Here is a 22,102-nt window from a genome sequence, read left to right on the forward strand (position 1 = left end):
ATGTACATACAGACGAGGCGGACAGTTTGTGAAAGGTGCCTACCACAAAATAATGGGATAAATTCGACTAGATTTGCGCCGATCGATTTGCCCAAAATTTCTGGTTTATAATTGGCCTCTTGAAAGGATCAGTGTCCAGAATTATTATTTTGTCATAATTAGATACTACTGTATATATTGTTAATTTGAGATAAAAAAAAATTGTGAAGAAATGACAAGGCCTACATTAGTCTGAGGGGCCTCCGTGGCAACCTGCGGATGGTCGTGGGTTTCCCCCGGGCTCTGCCCGGTTTCCTCCCACCATAATGCTGGCCGCCGTCGTATACGTGAAATATTCTTGAGTACGGCGTAAAACACCAATCAAATAAATAAATAAATACATTAGTCTGAGTAGAACGACACTGCAAACCATTATATAATGAAGGTTTATGAGTATTTTCAGCCAAATTCGTACAAGATCAACCTTTACACGCTGCCAGAGCTTCGCCTTTCGGCTCAGCGTTACAAATGCCGTGAAGTGACAATAAGCATATCGAATTTTGCCACGCAATGGTTTCTTGTTCTATATATTGTTGCTAAAATATGTTACTACCGAAGAACTATGGAATTACGGTAGTTTTTGGAAGTTTCTAGTTAATACGACACGAAAGCGTCAATTTACAGATTTAATTGTTTCTCCTATCCTCCTATAAAATCGCTGACATCATCACGTTGGCTTTATGATCCCTAACTGCCTTCCACCACGCCACCTGCACACATTTGTTATAAAATACAATATGACTGAACTAAGAACCGGATCAAGTACAAGGTAACAAAGCATACTCTGGCGCAGACGTCCACATTCATTGATGGCCTAGCTAGGCTAGCCTGAATGTGTTCAAGCTGGAAATGCCTTGACACATTCAAATCCGTCGTCTTAGAGGTGCCAGTGTCATAGATCGGAACTTCAGCGTCGTCAGCTATTTGCTCAGATTGATACGACAGTACATTTGCTTCTGTATAGTGACATTAGTTTGATACGAGTTCCAACGTTACATAGCCCAGCCAGCCTTGGCTTGGTCAGACGTTGTTTTATGTGGATTTACAGTCATTATTGCCTGTCTCCGAAGTCATTTCCAGTAGTATATTTCTCAAACGTGTCATAATCTTTGTAATTAATACCATTTGCTAAATCTAGACACTAATCCAGACACTTATCCAAACACTAATCCAGACACTAATCCAGACACTAATCCAGACACTAATCCAGACACTAATCCAGACACTAATCTATTTATTTATTTATTTGATTGGTGGTTTACGCCGTACTCAAGAATATTTCACCTATAGGACGGCAGCCAGCGTTAGGATGGGAGGAAACCGGGCAGAGCCCGGGGAAACCCACTACCATCCGCAGGATGCTGGTAGACCTTCCCACTTACGGCCAGAGAGGAAGCCTCGACACTAATCTAGACACTAAACATCAGTTAACATTCGTTTTGACACCAAGAGGTCATTGCCTCTGGTGACGTCATAATTATTCAGAAACCAGTGGCAACCGACAATCCGGTGAAAAGGATTATTGTGTGTCATGAGGTAGTGAAAATAGAGTGTCCAGTGTAGACAAAGTTTAGAGTAAGTTTCAGGACCGGTTAAAATTTCTTGCTAGTTTTCCCAATGCTTTCAATCTTTAATAGAAGATCGGTCGCCATATTTACCGTGCCTGGCGAATACGACAGCTAAAAATAATGAGATACAAACAATGAACACGAAACGGCAAAAGAAAGTAGTTAACACGGGGTGATACACGAATATCACTGCAGAATGACAATTAAAGAATGCAACTGACATGTAGTGCCATACAGTGGAGAACAACTGCATGCAGATAGCTCAAGGGGATAGACAAGAGAGAACAAACGACATAAAAGGAAATAACCATGGTTTGATAGGTCCTGGGAAAAAAAACAAGGATGAACATATATGGGGAATAAATGACGGAAAATGTAATTAATACAGAGTGATAGACAATGAAGAATAAACAACAAAGAATGCATAGGACATACACTGAGAGAAAAGTTTGGGCCAACTGACTCAAAAATCTGAGTAATTCAATGGAACTAATTCATCTCAAAAACCGAGTCAAATTACCTGATCACCTGAGCCAAGAAACTCATCTGATTATATTTTGACTCATTTGGTTAGTCATAAAACTCACAGAAGTCGCCCCAGCTAACATGGTCATATGACTCATTTCTCTGAGTCGAATTGGCTCCATTGAATTACTCAGATATGTGAGTCTGTTGACCCAAAGTTTTCTCTCAGTGTAATATTGGGTGACAGAAAATGGAGAATAAAAAGCAAAGCATATAACTGATTTGGTGTGATGGGTGTTTTAAAGAATGGAGAATATACAGTGAAGAATGTAATTTTTAGTGTGTGAAGGAAAATGGATATTTTAGTTATATGCTGTTAAACCTCATACAGGTTTTAATGTGGCTGAAAAAATGACCCAAAACACGGACAGAAGTTACACAGAAGTTGTCAACTACTTGCATTTTGTAAGATAACAAAAGTGGTGTTCATGGTGAGAACATCTTATCACGTGACATTATCAGATATGTTCCAGTTTGGACATATTATCCCACATATAAAAACCTGTATGTGTCCAAAAGTTTTAATTATTTAAGTATTTAAATTATTTCTTATTACGTAAAGTGTATGTATCTTTTCATAAGTTTGGGTATTCAAACTGCCTTAAAACGGATCATATTAAATGCTACATGTACACCGCCATTGGTAACAGTTGCAAGTGATTTATTTCTCTTTTAAAACATTGTTGATCCGAACTCGAGAAGGCTTACACGAGCTCTTCCAAAAACTGTAATAAACATTTAAGTTGCAGGCCTGCAGAGTGCTGCTAACCTGTCAGTCAAGTGAAGTTTTACAGAAGGTTGATTATTATTTTTTACCGAGGCGAAAAGATCATAATATTGAAGGATTGGTGGATGGTAGGTCAGAATATAAAAATATATTTTAGAAAAAATAAATTAGAAAACATATGCTTTGAAGACACTAAAGCTTACTGGTAGATGTTATATGGTGCATGCATCTAAAAGCGCACATGCATCCCCCTCTGACTTTGCCACATTGCTCTGTTCGATCGGCAAATATCCTTATTATCAGCGTAACAAAAATGCTACAGTTGTATCAGTGGCGAATTACAAGTAACGTTTTATCAATTTAACGATGAGATAATGCCGGACGAAGTCGCTATAATACAATATCACAGTTTAATGATAAATCTGGCGAGCTTGGCAGCTTAATATATGAATTATTATGGTAAAAATTTATTGACTTTAGTTTTCGGGCTTGAGGGTGATTATTTCTCCTTTACATGGTTAGAGGACTGTGTAATACCCTACATAAAATGGACAGCATTGCTTATGTTCGGCTTAGGATATGACAGAGGCCTCCGTGGCTCAGTTGGTTAGCGCGCTAGCACAGCGTAATGACCCAGGAGTCTCTCACCAATGCGGTCGCTGTTAGTTCAAGTCCAGCTCATGCTGGCTTCCGCTTTGGCCGTAAGTGGGAAGGTCTGACAGCAGCCTGCGGATGGTCGTGGGTTTCCCCCGGGCTCTGCCCGGTTTCCTCCCACCATAATGCCCTCCGCCGTCGTATAAGTGAAATATTCTTGAGTACGGCGTAAAACACCAATCAAATAAATAAATCAATATGATATGACTGATCAGGGCAGGAAGTGGGGAATGAGAGGACTTTCACTTGGTTACTACAGCAAAGTCTAAATGACAGATTTGTCTAAACGTGGGGTTACCGACTAAATGATATCATAAGAGGAAACTTCCACCTCAGATGTCAAATTCTGAGTTACAATCATACTTACGGTGTTACAGTAAAACAGTGCAGTCAGGCAAATGACAAATCTACGAGCTTCCCCACACTGGTTCATGTTAAGTGAAAGAATCTGTTCCAACTGTAATGTCACCGAAGATGAGTATCATTTCCTTCGGGTCTGCCCGTGTATAGCAATCTAAGAGAAAAATGTATGTCTATATATATATATATATATATATATATATATATATATATATATATATATATATATATATATATATATATATATATATATATATATATAGTACATACTTATTTACATATCCTAAGTTTTAGACCCAGGAACCTCTCACCAATGCGGTCGCTGTGAGGTCAAGTGGGAAGGTTTGTCTGCAACATGTTGATGGTCGTAGGTTTCCTCTGGGCTTTGCTCGGTGTTCCCCCACCATAATGCTGGTCACCGTCGTTTAGGTGAAATATTCTTGAGTACGGCGTAAAACACCAAACAAATGAATAAATAAAATAATTTGGATATATTCTTCAAGTTAACGATGTGAGTTACTGTAATCCCTGTACAAAAGCCGTCAATGTTTATAGCTAGAAAGTAGTTATAGTTAAGAATCACATTGAGTTTGTATAAATCTCTACACCGTCCTATTGTGAAATTACAGTATGTAACACGCACTGCATGTTCATGGGCCAATTGGCCTACTGCAATATATTATAAAATTGAAGCCGTGTACAGAAACTGCTATACGGTGAATGTACGTAATGTTGCTTTGAAAATTTTTTACTGAATTTCAACTATAATGTGTAGATGTCGCCTACATGTACAGATGTCGGCTGCATGTGCAGATGTGGGCTAAATGTACAGATGTTGGGGTACAGATCTCGACTGCAGAGACAGACGTCGGCTACATGTGAGGACGTAGAATACAGGTACACATGTGGGATACAGATACAGATGTCGGCCACAGGTACAAATGTCGGCTACAGGTACAGATGTCGGCTACAGGTGCATATGTCGGCTTCAAGTATACATGTGTCGGTCACGGATGCATGTGTCGGCCACGGGCGCGAATGTCGGATACTGGTATAAATGTCGTATGCAGGTGTAGATGTTGGCTACATGTACAGATGTGGGCTACATGTACAGATGTCGGCTACATGTACAGATGTGGGCTACAGGTGTTAGATGACGGTTACATGTGCCGATGTGGGATAAATGTACAGATGTTGGGTACAGGTACAGATATCAACTGCAGAGACAGACGTCGGCTACATGTGAGGACGTTGGATACAGGTACACATGCGGGATACAGATACAGGTGTCGGCTACAGGTACAGATGTCGGCTACAGGTGCATATGTCGGCTACAGGTGCAGATGTAGGCTACAGGTGCAGATATCGGCTACATGTACAGATGTCGGCTACAGGTATAGATGTCGGATACTGGTACAGATGTCGTATGCAGGTACAGATGTCGGGTACAGGTACAGATGTCGGCTCCATGTACAGGTGTCGGTCACAGGTACAGATTACATGTAGTTTATCTCCCTTTGCTATTATGAAATCGCCTAAAGGCTTCTCCGGCTGTGTGAAACATCGGATGGGTGCTGGACCTTCGCCCAATGGTTTGTGATACATAAAGTAGTCCCGCTACTCCAATCGCCCATTCTTTCTGCGCAAGATGAACAAGTTCTTCATCGCTTAGGACCGATGAAAGTTTCTCCTTTCGCACATCTAAAGCTTTTCGCAACATATAAGCGGAGGTGGAGTATGGCACCTATAGGTTCACGCGCTTATCTTTGATTCGCTCGTATGGATAAGGCGTTGGTTCAATCTCAGCCTTGGAAAAGAAATTTTTTTCCGATTTCACTTGCATAGCTAGTGAGACCGATTGGTTGATTTAACTAGGTGTTCGTTGAAGATTATTTTGTCTTTCACGGAAACGGCATAAACAGTGGACTCTGGTAGCGAGAATGGTTATGGACAGGTTATTTGACAATTACCTGTGTTTTTCTACAGGCACTCCCGATTCATCATTAAAACTAACCACCTATGCATGAGTGAAAGATTCTTGAGTTCTGCACATAACACCAATCAACCAATCGAACTATCAACCAATCAGTCAGTCCCAGAGTAAATTCAAATCCTACCTTGCAATGCATTGAAACTGCCGATGGATTGTTGTGTCCCAAATGGGTTTCATGACTACCGATTCTAAAAGCCCCTTCTTTTTCCGATTAAATGCTGACGGTTTTTTTTTCAAGTCTGGAAAGTTTTTGATTAATTCATCGGTGCAACAAATTTAGTTTGAAACATAATAATACCCATGGTTATAGCAGCCCTCTGGCAAATCAGACGCTGCTTCTCCATGAAGGCAATATAAAACACCGCGGCTCAGAGAGTAGAGCCAGAGCTGCTACGACACTATACTATTTGCCAAATGTATTAACTGTATACGGAATTTTTTAATACGTCCAATAGTATCATGACGTATCCAATGGTAAAAGTAGCGAAAGATGCAGACTATATAAGGCTGCACGTATCTCGCATTGACATCGTCAGACAATTCGAATCAGAATAAAACGAAACGACCTGTTTCTTTCGAAGTTTTAAAATTTCGATCCTTAATACCATCACATGAAAAGTAAGTGTACTTTGTGTCATTACTTTAGGGTATCGTCACCTTTCTTTTCCGTTTAGGAAAGGCTGCATGCATAGCCCTTTAGCCATCGAAAGATACATGGGTTCGATTCCGGGTAGGTCTTCATCTAGGCTCTCCCATTGGTAGGTTATTAATTGCAATTCTTGGCTTGCCGCTAAGCACGTAGCGATAGGGCCGGTATGTTAAGCGAAATGTCACGTCCACAGTCCTCTACTACATTCCAGTGAGACCAGCTCTAGATACTTTGGCATATTTTGCATTCTTATATGGGAGCGGGCAAGGGCCATCATTGTACATGCACCATCGTATATAGTATCGTTCTATTGCATGACGATGGAGCAAAGCAATGGAACTATATTGCGGAACAATGTAATGATACTCCAAACCAGCTGAATGATACTACATAGCAATGATACGACAGAGCGAAGTGATAATGTCAAGCGATGGAACAATGCTAGCAAATAAAACATCAGTGTTCCGTTTTCTGACAGTGAAAACCTGTGCAAGATTTGACAAGCCTCCATGCCGAACTTCTTCAATACTCTACTCCTTTGCAGAAAAAGTCGTCTACCAACTCTCTACTTGTCTCTTCTAGCCTTCCTGATCATTGCTGTACCCAGCACCTCCGCATTATCCAACACTTTACTTTTATGGGTACAGCCCGTGTCGAGAACTCTAAGCTGAGGGCTAAGCGATTCGTCCAAAACATGACCATAAATAATATGATATTATCTATCCTATCTACGTTAGATCTTTTTTCACCTCAGCACTGCACACGGGCAAACCCGCAAATCGCCTGGCATTTGTCGGCTTAGAGCTTACATCACCATATCTCCATTATTCTCACCAGTTCATCTCATGGTCTAGCATGAGACCGTGCAGTCTTTGCATGACAGCACTGCTGGATACAATTAGCTTAAGAGGTCACTAATCCTTCTTCTTCCTTTGATCGTTGGTATTTTGATGTGGGGTTTGTCCATGATATTAGTTCTGGATATTTTCCCCAAGTCACAGATACCTGGCATCCTCAAGATTTGCATCCATCTAGTTAGCGCTTACGTAAAAGTGAAAGAAATCATCTTGATCAATAGTTTCGTCCTTTTGTCGAATGGGATTTCATTTGTTACTTACGTCTCCATTTTTGGTGTCATCAAATTTAATAAGCGCGCCATGCAAGCTTTGCCAAAAACACCTTCAAAGAACACAAACCTCTCTTTCGCCCGGACCTATTTTCTAACAAATGTCAACACACTGGCTCTTTATCTCCCTTCCCCTATGTTCTCTCTAATCACTGGAAACGACAGCTTCGTCTCTAAAAAAAAACAGATACAGCTACTCTAGCCAAGTTCCTCTTCGCACTCCACACGCTCAACACTTGCCTTGATCCTATCATTCTTATGACTCGCATACGATCAATTCACCAAAATTTCCGAATCAAATTCAAACCAGGGAGTGGATAAGGCGAAATGAATCTAGTCAAAGAAACTAGTTACGGTAGAGAAAAAAGCAAAATATATAATGTGCAGTAGAGATTTCGGTCAGGTTTTGTTTTGAAAAAACCATGATATAACCTATACCTGAAGTACTCATCAAATTGTTTAATACTGAATTAGACGTTTTAGCTAATGATGCATTTTTAAATTAGAACTCTTTAGTCGCTGAAGCTAAAACCGAACGTCTTACTTAATCCTCCTAGTCATAGAAAGCATAGATAAGTTGGCCTCCTCAGCCATCTAGCTAAGTATTGTGCTGACTTGATTTTACCCGTTTACGTTAACAGCTATGACTGACCCACTAACACCAGACAATACACGAATCAAACACATAGTTCACCCAAGAACGCAGACCTTCTCTTGGAATGAGTGAGTGCTTGGGCTTTAACGTCGTACTCAACAATTTTTCAGTCGTATGACGACGAAGGAATCCTTAGAGTGTATGTAATGTGCCTCCTTGTTGCAGGACTAATTTCCACCGCTCATTTATCTAGTGCTGCCCTACTAAGACGCCTTACCGGAGGCAAGTAAGCCACACCGCCCGAGCCATTATACTGATACGGGTCGGCCAATCGTTGCACTATCCCCTTCATGCTGAACGCCACCTTCTTTTGGAAGGCAGAGAAATGCAGCGCTAAGTTCCACCGACTAACGGTGTTTTAAAAACAAAAAGAGGATCTGTCAGTGTTGTGAGGTCTCATTTGTAAAGCGTTTGGATAGTTTGCCGGGACGTATTCTGAGCGTTTTCCTTGATTCGTGTTTAATCGTATTTCTTATACGTATCGTATTCATTTGGATTCATGTCCCCAAAACTAACTATATCTCTGGGTGTAATAGAAAATTTTGAGGTTCACCGCTTTAGTTAGCGTTTTTCATGTGACGTGCTATGAAGCTTTCTTAAAATGTTTGTAAATCCCGAGGTATGTACTTGGTAATATTGGACGACATGTGGTCGAAACACAACAGTATAGTGAAATTCCCAGGCTGTATGGTTTCAGAAAATAGACGAAACCCATTTTGCGACTGTTTCTGTGACGAAGCGTCACTGGCACAATTCTTGTCCATATTTGTAGATACATTTCTGATGGATAGCAAATTTCCTATGTGATGTATTGTTGTCTTTGTGGTTGCCAAATCTTGCATCAAACTTGTGGTTTATTTGGAAAATTATTATATGCAAATGTAATTATTGGCTTAGGGAACTTTGTGAAGTTATCCTGTTATTACACTTCAATGAAACAAAAAACAGTCTTCATTGCGCAGATCTAAGTCTTTGCCTCTTTCTTTCCCCGCAAATGTTAACAATAAATACTGTTAAACGTTTCTAGGTCTCGTACATATCGTATTCGTCTTTAAGGTCTGGGTTTTGTGCCCTAATCTTTTCTCTGTAGATAAATTTGCAATCGCATATTTGCACAGCTCAGTAATTTCAGTCACATAGGGGAGCTCTTGGTTGGGCAGTAGAAATGCTAGTCTGTGATACTGGCTTTATTTTTATATTTTCGTGCTGTTTAATTTATTTTTTTATCTGTCTGTTTTTATTATTTGAAGGGCATTTTACACTGTAGTTCAGAGTATTCCACTTATAATACGGCCACCAGCATTATGGGAGAAAAATCCAGGCAGTGTTTGAAGGAAATGCACCACCATCCGCAGGTTGCGGACAGACCATCCCACGTACAACCGGAGGGGAAGGCAGCATGACTTGAACTCACAGCGGTGAATCATTTACAAAATTATCATATGTAAATGCAATTATCGGTCATGAGGATCTTTACAACATGAGATTTGTATTACACGTCAGCGGAAAAAATAATATCTTTACTACACTTATCTTTTTCTTTGTCTCTGTCGTATGAAAATGTTATTGATGATTTTGTAACAGTAAATACAGTTTGTTTCTAAACGTTAAATGTTTCAAGGTCTCATGTATATCGGATATCAAGTCTTCAAGGTGTGTTTCTTAAACTGGATGTCTGTGGATGAGTTTGGGATAACATATGCCCTTAGTATCTTACATACCTAATAAGTGACGTTCATGGCTGCGCGGTATAGATGCGTGCTATTGATTTTTTTCTTTCTTCTATTTTTCCGATTGTTGTGTAATGCTACAGTCAAGAAGATTCATTGATACGATGGCCACCAGTACATTGCGGAAGTTGGGAAAACGAATGCCCTGAGTAAACCACCGGTCTTTGCCATGTTTTTCTGGCAATTTTTATCACGTATGACATCTATGTTCGTCGTACTGGGGTAAGACAAGTTGTCTCCAATGAACTTCATGTACGGCTGCATGAAAGAGCACTTACTGTCTTACAGGCCTCGAGAACAATGGAAACAGAGCAATCGTAAAAATTCCTACGTCTACTGCATCCTATAATTATTGTTTGTCTTTGGGACATCGGATAGAAGAGGAATTTCGTTACTCCCTCAGTAATTAGAAACTGGTCGTTTTATTCATGTCTTGTGTATGCAAATCTGACACCTTTCCACAGTACAGCACAACCACCCACTTTTGGTAAACACGTAACTGCCAAACTTTCACACATCTGACCTATAGATAAATGTCATTATGGTTGAAGGCAGATTGTCTGCAGGGAAGGCCACCAAAGGGGTCCTACGAGCGTTCCTGCATGGTTTTTGCCACCGATGTCTCAAAAACATCGGCCACGAGAGAACCACAAAGCTTATCCGTAAGGGGCTGATACGGAGACAATACCTCTTGTCCTGGCGATTTTGTCCTTCAAGCATCTTCCCAATTCCAGACCTACAGAATCAAATTATGTATCTATCGTGGACAAAAAATTTTTCATCAAGCCTTTTTTAACCGCAAAAGTCCACCCAGCTGGATCTAGAGGTATGTTCTGGAGACCTGACCATAGGAATTTGTCAAAATGAAATGGTGCATGGTTTGGAGAAGTATATTGACCAATTACAACACTTGGCTCAGAACAGTCATCATTTAAAAAGAACACCATTTAACAATTATGGCATCACAAATATACTACACAGGTGAGATAGGATTATTAGCGATGGGAGTAGGCTTAAGTATAGGTTTTTGTTCCTACATGTAGTTGCCGGAATAAGTAGATGGGTCTTTCGCAGTGGACATAAACCCAATGTTGAAGGCACAAAATATTTTTGAACCCTCATCCTCTAATTTTTTTTCCCTTTTTTTTTTTTTTTGATTTTGTGTTGATTTTGACCTAACTATTTTTTTCTTTCTTTCTATTTTTATGGCAAAATTTTAATAACACAAAAATGCACTTCAGCGACAGGAATACGGTAAATATAAGTATTACAAGAAGAAAACAAACAATATCGTATCCCATGAAGACAAACGTTGACATTTCAGAGGCGTTGGACCGAAGGTGGTCTCCTCCAAATTTCAAGACATGTTCCACCCAGAATGCGGCTCGCTCTCGAGCCGTCATGGGCTGCGAATGGTACATTTCCGAGGCTCTTTTCATACTCATCTTATACGTCGGATCGATCATTACTTCTTTAATCGCTTCATAGATATCGTCTCCCGTTGACGTTAAGAGAGGAAGAGATTTACCAACGTTCCAGTGCTTTACGCGTTCAGCATTGTAAAACTGATCGGCGAAAATAGGAGTGCAGACGAGCGGCACCCCGTGATAGAGGGCCTCAAACACGGCATTTGTTCCGCATTGACTCACAAAAACCTTTGTTTGTGGGTGACCCAGGAGGTCGTTTTGAGGGACCCAAGTGAAGCGTTTGATGTTGTCATCGTCCCCTTCTTGAGCATGCTTCCACAACACTGTGGCGTCAAGCTTGCGGAAAGCCGGTATCAGCTTTTCATCAACCTCAGCAGACAGGCTTCCCACTGTTCCACCAAACGTGACCAATACAACGCCTTTGGGTGAATTGTTGTATAACTTGGTGTAAGTCATGGGTAACGGGTGAGCGGGTCGGGCCGAAATACCACCGATAAAAACGTGGTTGGGCATTTGCGGGACTGGATAGCTCAACACAGGGTCATAGTTGTAGAGGAAAAGTTTACAATTGGCGACAATGTTTATTAAGCCCTGTCTTGAGATGTCCGGATCGTATTTCTCTAACACATCGATGGCCTGAGAAAACCGACCGAGTAAATTTACCCCAACATATTTGGCTGCATTTGAGAGTCTCTCAATGAACGTCATGGAATCGGTGAATTTCGACAGGGTGTTCGGAACAATACTTGGTAGGAACGGCCGACCACTGACGAAATCCTCCAGATTTGAACTGATTCCAACGTAGGGTATTCCGAGTTTCATTGGCAGAAGGAAGATGCAATAGGCAAATGGTACTGTGTCAACGATGGCCAAATCAAACTTCTCCTTTTTTAACCTCTGCATCACCACCTGATCGTAGAACAGATTAACAGCCGACAGTAGTGACAGTTTTCGAACGAGAGACAAATGTGTGAAAAACGAAAACCCATGGTCCGCTTTGATGGCCTCAGTGATTGTACCCAGTATTTTGCCAGATGTTTCTACTTCAGGAGAAAGTTTTTTGACAATGGGCTGAATTCGTCCACTACCGTTCCGACCATTATTGAAACAGTTTTTGTGGTCGAACGTTTCGTCGAGGAGGATGAAGACGGAATGTCCTTTGTCCAGCAGCGCGTGCCCGACACCACTGATCTCCGCACAGTGGCTATACACCGCGCCAGTAAGGAGCAGGATTTTGGCACCCTCATAGCATCCTATTCCACAAAGAATGAGTGCCAGTCCTTTTAGACGCATCGTTTACCTGCAATATAAATTTCGTTTGACTTAAACCTTTTAGCGAATTGTTAGATATTCTCAATTGTAAAAGGGCATGCTCAGTTATTCCAGATTGTATAATAAAAGTTTTGATTCTACCTTTACAAAACCTTGTAAGTCCTACTTCTCTCCAGGTTCTATATCCTGTTCCGAAATGACAAGATGTCTTGATTTACAGAAATGTTGGAAAAATACGATCCATTTGTTGATCAACGGTTCATGTTTGAGTGATTTATGACCTTCTCTTTCTATCGCTATTGGACACATAAGGGGTGGGTTCAAATCCGGCTTTGGAAAAATGATTTATAGTTTTCCCGACTCTGACTGCTTGTGTGGGATAAATTTCGTTCACGACATGTCTTCATCTCACATGGTGCGTTACGTGCGGATGTCCATCAGTAAAATTAGCTTCTTTTCCACGAATATTCATATTTCCTCCACCAATATATTGCTCACCGCCATCGTATAAATAAATAAATAAATAAATAAGTAAGTAAATAAATATAAAGAAAATACGTCACTTGGATTTGACACCGATTTTTATCGCTTTTATCATGGCGGTTAGCTTTACAGGTGGATAAAAGAGAGATCATATTTGTGGAAGACATTTATATTGATAGTTATATTGATAGATGAAATACACAAATGTAAAAATGCAAACCTTTTCCCCGATAAGCGTCAGTACAAGGCTCCTCATGGAAGTACTTATAGATTTATCGTCGCATCTTACACTCAATAAGGTAGAAACACTGCTAATTGGGATTGAAACCCTAACCATTCATTCATAATCACGACCAATAGGCCACGGTATCCTCTCGTATATGTCCAGTTAATAATCAAGCATAAACCTTGGAGAGTTACTCCAGACACAATGCATTTTAAATGGATATACATTTTAAATCTTCTTCAAATATGTTAAAATCCAGTTCAGTTTCTCCATTTTGTGACATTTCAACTCACAGGACTGCTGGTGTGGAATAATCCGAGTAAAGATCGAAGCTTCGGCGGTATGACAACGCCTTCGATTAATCCTCTTGGCATCGTTTTTGAATTAAACAAAAAAACTCTTGCGCTCACCCGATCAAACGTACCAAAGTATAAATGTAAGTTAGCAGAATTTAACAAAAATATCCTGTTCACTTTTTGTTTGAATGACATATTCTTACCTGTCCCAATAATGCTGCGCTCACCCTAACAGACGTAGCAAAGTTTAAATGTACTTTACTAGTACAACTGTATTATGTGAATTGTTGTTCGTTCAGATCCATCTAGTGCGAGCGTCTCATAGATAGTGGTTTATCATAACGTCAACAGGACAAAGTTTGAGCAGGACAACAAAAAACTTCATGAACTGAGTAGCTGTGCCTTGAATAAAGTGCAGTGTAAATATCGACCTATGTTGTGACTGTGCACACTGACCTAAATGTCTTACGTACTTGACTGACGACGGGGTGGGGGTGGGGGCACTTGGGGGCTTATAGGGTAATCTCACTAATTCTACATTTTCTCTTACATGCACGTATTACGAATTTACTTATGTATGTATGAATGTATGTATGTATGTAGGTAGGTAGGTAGGTATGTGTGTATGTATGTATGTATGTATGCCACGGGTTTTACGTACTTAACTATTTATCATTTATATGACGAGGAGGAGTCATTGGATGTATATACATACAATGTGTCTTCTTGTAGTAGGGCAAATCCGTGCCGCCAAAATGCTGCCGAGACACTGAAGTATCAGGCCGCAGACACCAGGATTAACATCCCAACCCAGTCACATTACACTGAAACCAGACCAACCAGTCCTGTCTCCATCCTCTAAACCCTCAGTGCTAAGCACCAAGAGAGGCGGCAGTAATAGCAATATATATTTTAAAGCCTGTGACCCGGTTTATACATACGGGTTTATCGTATAGAGCTAACTCACTGATTTGTCTGGGGGCTGCAATCAGAGGGTTTGTCAGAGCCTTAGTGAAAGCCGGCATATTACTAGGAGCACTAAGGTTTGCTCACCGTCGTGCAAGAAAAAAGTCGTGAGTAAAAATGCAACAAAGGTTAAACAAATAAATAAGTCATGCGGTGTGCGAGGTACATGGCGAAAAGCGGTGTTATACCTGGAGCATCATTTTTCCACGCACAAACTCGTGTGAATGTCGCCGGATGAATGAGAAACTGTGGTTCTACATGATCAAGGTAAGTAAATCAATAGCAATAGCCTCACCATTGCAATATACTTCAACCACAGTCACAACAATTTATTACAGCATCATGAATATCACAAGTTACATGTAGGGTCATCACCACTGAAGAATGTTTACATTATTACTTACATTATTATTGTCATTAGCATTAATGCCTGCATTAAAATAATTACCTACCTTAATACTATTACTAGCATTAACATTATTACTAGCATTATCAATATCATCAGCATTAAAACATAAGTATACGCAATATTAACAACCCTGGCATTATCATCATTACCTGCCATAGTAATGGTAACCTCACTGAGAGCAATAAGTGAAATATTCTTGAGTACGGCGTAAAATACCAGTCAAATACATAAATAAATCATTGAGAGCAACATCGTCTTAGATATTATCACAGCTTTCAAAATACTCATTTATAAGTGGCGTGTGGTTTATGAACTGTCGCATTTTCTGCTGGTGTGAATTTGGATTCTCATATTTTTCACATTTTTTCCTTTACTGAGCACCAAATGCAATGCACACTGTGGTAGTACTGACAATTAGCAGTGTATGCGAGCCTCATTTAAAAAAATCCTAGCAGTTATAGACGAGTTAAAATAGAGAAATAAGAGAACACCTAAACGGGCTAATGAACTTCCTATTCCATTTTAAAGAAAGAAGAGAAGTTCTTGTAATGAATTACACTTTATCGTTCGACACCCGACTGAAATAAAGAAGGTCGTTTCAAGGGATTGAAATCTTCTGGTAGCAAGTCAGAAGGCTATGCATTTCTGCTCTTTCTTGGAAGGTTGAAGAATCGTTAAAACATTCCTAGATTCAGATCCAGATCCAGAGAACCGCCATCATTTAATAGGATAATGCTGATGCCAAGTACAAGGGATTGGTTTCCGGTCGCATGAGCAACAAATGAGTTCGTCTGCTATGTATCGGGAAACAATCAGTACATCCACATTATCGCGATGCGGTATTGTACTGATAGTTTGTAGTCTGAATCACTGTATACCGAGACAGAAGGTTTATTTATTATCCCCATCACAAAATTAACCCAAAATACAATGAATTTCTCAGAACTACGTTCACACGCGCCTTTTGCTTCGCGGCGCTAACAAAAAAGTTTGTTAGTCCTTAAATAATTAAATTTTCTTAGTTTCCAAGCGACAATGAGCCATCTCATTAGTAAAATCTGTGTCAAACATTTTCGAGTTGCAGTAGACGCATTATTTACCACAAAAATGCTTTTCAAACAACTAATTATCACCCTACTGGAACATAAATATTTGTAAAAAAAAAAGAAACAAACAAACACAAAAAACCCCAAAAAACCAAAATAAAACAAAACATGTTTCTTGCAAGAAAAAAAAAAAAATGATGCATTCGTGCTTAAAAGTTATGACACATAGTCTATACCTGGGTGTAGTGTTTTATAAGTTGTCACATGAAACATGAAAGTTCCACCCGAAGTACTAAATGTTCCACAACTGAGATGAAGACCATCAGAATTCTGCTGTCATGTTTTGTTCAGACGCGTGAGAATTACGCCCCTGTAAATGTTTATTTTTTATGTATTTGATTGGTGTTTTACGCTGTACTCAAGAGTATTTCACTTTTACGACGACGGCCAGCATTATGGGAGAAAACCTCCCTGCATCTGTCAACTGTCGATGAAACCACACACACAGCATGCAGAAGCCGCTGTCAAACTTTCTGTGCCTGCAGTCACCAAACCTGTCGTCTTGTTCGGTTCAAATTGCAACGATCATGTCAGCTCTCTCCATGTATCTGCACAGCAATTAAATTCCAATAATCTTACACTCATCTGGATTCATCTCTCATTCGGTTTTTAGCAATTCTATTTTACATTTTTTTAACAACACCGCAGATGATCAAACACTGTCGGCGGATGACAGACTGTGGTGATGGCGCCACGACAGAACCATGTTGCCTTCTGTTTGTTTGTGCCTTTCACGGATACAATTCAGAGAAGCGCCCTTGTGGCTGAATGATACGGTCGCCCATAAAACATGTTACCTCATGTTGTGATTGAAGTATAAAGGTTGACTGTAACTTTTTTTTCTGTTTATTGGCTTATGAAGAAAAAAAACCCCTTTAACTTCTGGACTTTATTCAGTTTTAGCCCAGAGTAAAGCCCAGTTCGTATCACCTTCCCAGCCTATATAGGGGTATGACAAAGCCCAGTTAGTGACGAGGATGTTCAGAAAGCAGACACTGGTAAATAAAATGTAAAACTATTTAAAAGCAGGTGCATTTACTCAGAAGGTTTTGATTGATTTATGTGATGTTAAATTTATTAAATATTATTTATTGTTAAATTTATGTATTTGATTGGTGTTATACGCCACACTCAAGAATATTTCACTTATACGACGGCGTCCAGCATTATGCTGGGAGGAAATCGTGCAGTGCCCAGGGAAAAGCCACGATCATCCGCAGGTTGCTGACAGACCTTCCCACATACGGCCGGAGTTATAGTCGGTTTTGGGTAAATGACGCTTTTAGAACTTCATCCGGATTAACTTAGGACTCCTGACACTTTCATCTAACAAGACAAGTCTTGTTTTATTAGGTTGCTCTCATTTGAGCCATTTATGTACGCGTCTTACAAAATTGTTATGACTGAAGGTTGATCCATGCCAGAGCATCTTATTTGCCTTGGTTTGAGTCGAACATTTTATTTGCCTTGAGGTATTACCCGATGTTGCATTAAATCTGAGCTATTCATTTAATTCATATTTAATCTCATCTATCACTTTTTCACCTCTAGAAATAAAGGGCGTATTTACGAGGGCTGATCTGAAACACCATTCAACGTTCAAACACTTTCTAAGGCAACGGCTTTGGTATTTGGTATTATATGCTTGCGTGACGGCGATGATGGACAGATTCCAGAGGTAATCACCTCACCTTAATGTGTACATTTAATCGAGTCGCAAGCAGCAGAACCAAAGATTGTTTGTCCCAGAAACGCGGGATTAATTATTGGATAATTAATTTGTGGTTTCTGTGAAGAAAACATACATGGAGGAGGAATCTGTCAAAAAGGCAGAATATTATCAAAACAAACCCAGTTCAATCCCACCTTTATATGTGTCCTTGGAGATTAAAACAATTTATAAGTTTTTCCGCATGCACACATTTTGCAAATATTCTCTATAAGAGAAAGGAAAAACCGAGAGGCTCGCTAGGGTGTATACCGACTACTTCAATTGATTAAGAACTGCTGTGGGGCAAAACGAATCTGAACAGGAACTCGGCAAAGAAGAATACGTCAAAGTAAATGGGGTTTTGCGAAAATCGGCCTGATTTTTGTCCGAATTCCTTGAGCCCATCACAGTCGTCTACCGTGGAAGCGTGGATCATAGTGGCAACGGAGTAATCTCCCTTGACGAATGGAGAGCGCTGTATATGTCACGTGGTATTGATGACGAGAATATCGTAACCTCAACGTTCAAGAAAATGGAAATCAGTGGAGGCGGTAGGATTAAGAGGAAAGATTTCAAGCACGTCTCTACCATGATCGATATTGGCCAAAATCAAAGGGGGGATGAGAGCTTCCTGCACGACATGAACATATCGCAATAACTTATTTAAAACACAAACAACTCTGTATTAGTCTTTATTCTCTTTTCTTATTGTCAGGAATAGGCGGCCATTTTAACATTTCTAAAATAAATTAACCTGGTTTTACAACCGTGCATGCAGTACTTTGTCCAATGAGACTACTTGTCATTCAAGATAAACAAAAACTAAAAGAAAAACAGAAACAGTGATCTAAGTACGCAATTTATTATCCTGATAATACCACCTGTATTGTATACATACGAACGCTGTTTGGAACTGAAGGACGTAAATTGAAGTTTCTGAAACGCACTTTCGATGCATTGATTCAGAAGTACTTTAATGTCACGGGAAACCTGTTTCTGTGGCGTACAGCCGTGGCACGTTGAGGACAGTGTATGCGACAGGACGATTCAGATCGATTCAAAACTGTAAAAGCTAAGCTGGGACATGGCCAACCGATCTCAGAACTATGTTCATCTAAACGAATGTCCGTCGAAAACTGATACGGATCAGATAATGCCACGCTATCACCAGTTGTGTTGCCAATAGCTTATGCTCCTGTAAAAGCATAAACTGTCTGCTTCATGCTAGAAATGACCGGCCCCGATAGCACGTCCGCTTCGGAAGCGGTAGATCCGTGATCAATTCTGGGTCGAGTCACACCTAAGACTTTAAAAGAGGAATTTGTAATTTCCCTCGCTTGGCGTTTAGCATGAAGGGGATAGTGCAAGGACTGGTTGACCCGTATCAGTATAATGGCTCGGGCAGAGCGGCTTATTTACCTTCAGTAAGTCGTCTCAGTGAAGCAGCACTAGATAAAAGAGCGGTGGAAATCCGTCCTGCAGCAAGGAGGACATCACATACACCCTAAGGATTCCTTCGTCGTTATATGACACAAAAATTGTTCAGCACGTCGTTAAACCCCAAGCACTCACTCACTCATGCGAAAAATGCTACTTGCAACACAGCTGTTAGTGCAGTACGTGTATTTCCGTGCAACCAGATAGCTGTTATGTAATATGTTTTGCAAACATTTCCTTTAAAGTATTCGGTGTAAAGGCAACCACGGACAGCCCAGATGCCGTACATCTTCCACAAAGACGACAAACGGCTTTCTCGCACGCCGACTTTACGGCAAGAGGGAGAATTTCAATTCTACCATTGTTAATTATCATTTCTTAGAAAGCAATGCACTGTTAAAGTTTACAATGGATACAGATCTCTTGTAAGTGAATATGGACGTACCGTTCAAATTCCCCGTTGCTTTGCGTCACAATTAGTCCCGTCTCTAACTTCGCCTAACCCGGGGGCGCGGACCATATATATATCGTGTTGGATAAAACCTCCAGGATGGTTGAATAGAGCATAGAGAGTAAAACCAGAGCATCGACGCCGGTGTGATAGTTGGCTAATGGTCACACGTAACCGGTGAAATACGGCCTCTTTTTAGTTTACCTCACTCAGGCTTCTATTCTAACTGTTCATGTAAATACACACTCTCCAGCACCATGGCTTAAGCAGAATCAGGTTAAAAAAAGATTGCAGTGATGTTATTTGCAATTTATTAGACGTCACTGGACTAGAATTACTCATAATGCTGTGCTGTCATCATATCATACCATACTCAAGAATTTTCTTGTACAATAGCTGTCGGTTTTACGACTGAGAGAAATCGAAGAGTCCAAGTTAAACCACCGACCACTGGCATGTTACTGTCGAACTTTCCGGCGTCTGACGTACCGATTTGCACGTCATAATGGCGACAGAGAGGAGATCTTCATCGAACCGACACGGATGGTTGCGAAAACAGCCAAACGAGTTTCGTCGTCTGCTTATCTTGATAGTTTTGGACATCTGTAGAAAGTGTTTCAAGATATAGGTTTTGCCATGATCTGCCACATGATGGGGCCTGCATTGATATGTGGTCAGATTTTAAACCGAGAGTTAAATTTATTGACCGTTTTCAAGGCCGTCCAGGTTCTTCTCTCCTACATGTTAACAATTACACCTTGTAAGTGTGCACAAACCTGTGTCACATATGAAGCGAGAACCTATTGTTCCGTTCGTCGCATGAAGCTACACAACCCAGATCCTTCGCAGATTTCGTAAACCTGCATACACTTGCTAAATGTTTATGTCATTGTAAATACAGTTGGGCTTCTCGAGAACGCCTTAGGTCTACTACATACGAGCATGGCTGCGTGAGTGAGAGACGTACAGATAGCTCAGGTCATACTGAGTTATTTTGAAGTCGTATTTTGCCTGGTGTTCAAACCGACCAAGTGCTCCGTACAGAAGGACATCATCCTAGTGACAGACTGAGACAGATCACGAGATTGGCCTGGAGATCAAATTGGCCTTCGATCGATTAGATAACTCATGTAATTTCACGAAAATGGAGCCGTTGTACAGTACAGTGTGTGCTAGACCCCTGGATATGGTCATATACGTTACATAAAGCCATTAATTCTCGGCACTATTTATGCAGCACACTGGACTTGCCACAGGAAGAGGCAGTGTATATATATATATATATATATATATATATATACCCCCAAAGGTTCCCCGTCATTATATGACTGAAAAATCGTTATTTGTTTATTTAAAACAGAGACCAGGTAAACCCATGACCATGGGGAGGTTGCTAGCAGACCTTCCCACTGGACTTGAACTCAATGCGACCGCACTGGTGAGAGGCTCGATGGCTTTACACAATTCAATAACATTTACAATCACAGAGTTGCAGAAATTGCTTTGTATTCTCTATTTTCTGCTCCAAAAAGGACCCGTAGGACATGATATGTTACTTTGTAAATGTGACACATTGCGCAATGTCATCTTTGAGCAGAAATATAAGCAACAGAATGTGTAAATAAAACAATGCTGAGAACCAGTTCCTACGTCATAAAGCTTTTAAAAAAAACCTTCTCATAAATTAATTAATAATTAAATTATTACGTCACCACTTGAGCTATTCCGTTTCCCAAACAAAGGTTATCAGAACACGACTATAAAGTCTTGTGAAATATATAAAATAAACGCAGCCTTTTTGGAGTCGAGCCACTGTCCCACTTTCATAAAATTTTGAATATAACAATTTTCTGTAAATTTTCTAGCAGATCTAATCAATTCTTGCCTATCAACTTGGACAAAGTCAAAAAAAAAAGGAATTTTCTAATATGTGCTCAAGTGGCCCAAGCTGTCAACTAAAAGCGGGCTAAATTTACAACCCAAATTCCTCATTTACCAGAGATCAGTCTTACAAATATGTCGCATCTCTACGTAAAATAATTATCCCTTGCTATGCATATTTTAGAAGAATTTCTGATTTTCAAGAAAGGCAAAGCTATGGAAATTCATGTACATAATAATAGTGTAGCTAACAATGATAACTTTCCACAGGCAGGGAAAAATTACCCTCTCACCCATACAACTATACATCTCTCAGTGATAAAAACAAATGAAATCACGACATTCATTCGACGAGACCCCACTGAATAGTATTGAGAGTTTGTGCAATCACGTGCCACGTTGTTCTAGAAA

At 40.1% G+C, this 22,102-nt stretch overlaps 1 protein-coding gene across 1 annotated transcript; it reads right to left on the minus strand.

Annotated features, from left to right (window-relative positions):
- Positions 1-10,448: 10,448 nt before the first annotated feature.
- LOC135463298 (UDP-glucuronosyltransferase 2C1-like) lies at positions 10,449-12,746 on the minus strand. The gene has a single exon (XM_064740559.1). It carries the CDS (start codon positions 12,744-12,746, stop codon positions 11,202-11,204), a length of 1,545 nt encoding a protein of 514 aa, XP_064596629.1. The 3' UTR covers positions 10,449-11,201.
- Positions 12,747-22,102: the final 9,356 nt, after the last annotated feature.

This window comes from Liolophura sinensis, chromosome 3 (assembly GCF_032854445.1).
Source record: "Liolophura sinensis isolate JHLJ2023 chromosome 3, CUHK_Ljap_v2, whole genome shotgun sequence".
Taxonomy (NCBI): Eukaryota; Metazoa; Mollusca; class Polyplacophora; order Chitonida; family Chitonidae; genus Liolophura; species Liolophura sinensis.

Excerpts from the sequence above, each read along its gene's own strand:
- LOC135463298 (XM_064740559.1), bottom strand. The coding sequence starts at position 12,746 with ATGCGTCTAAAAGGACTGGCACTCATTCTTTGTGGAATAGGATGCTAT.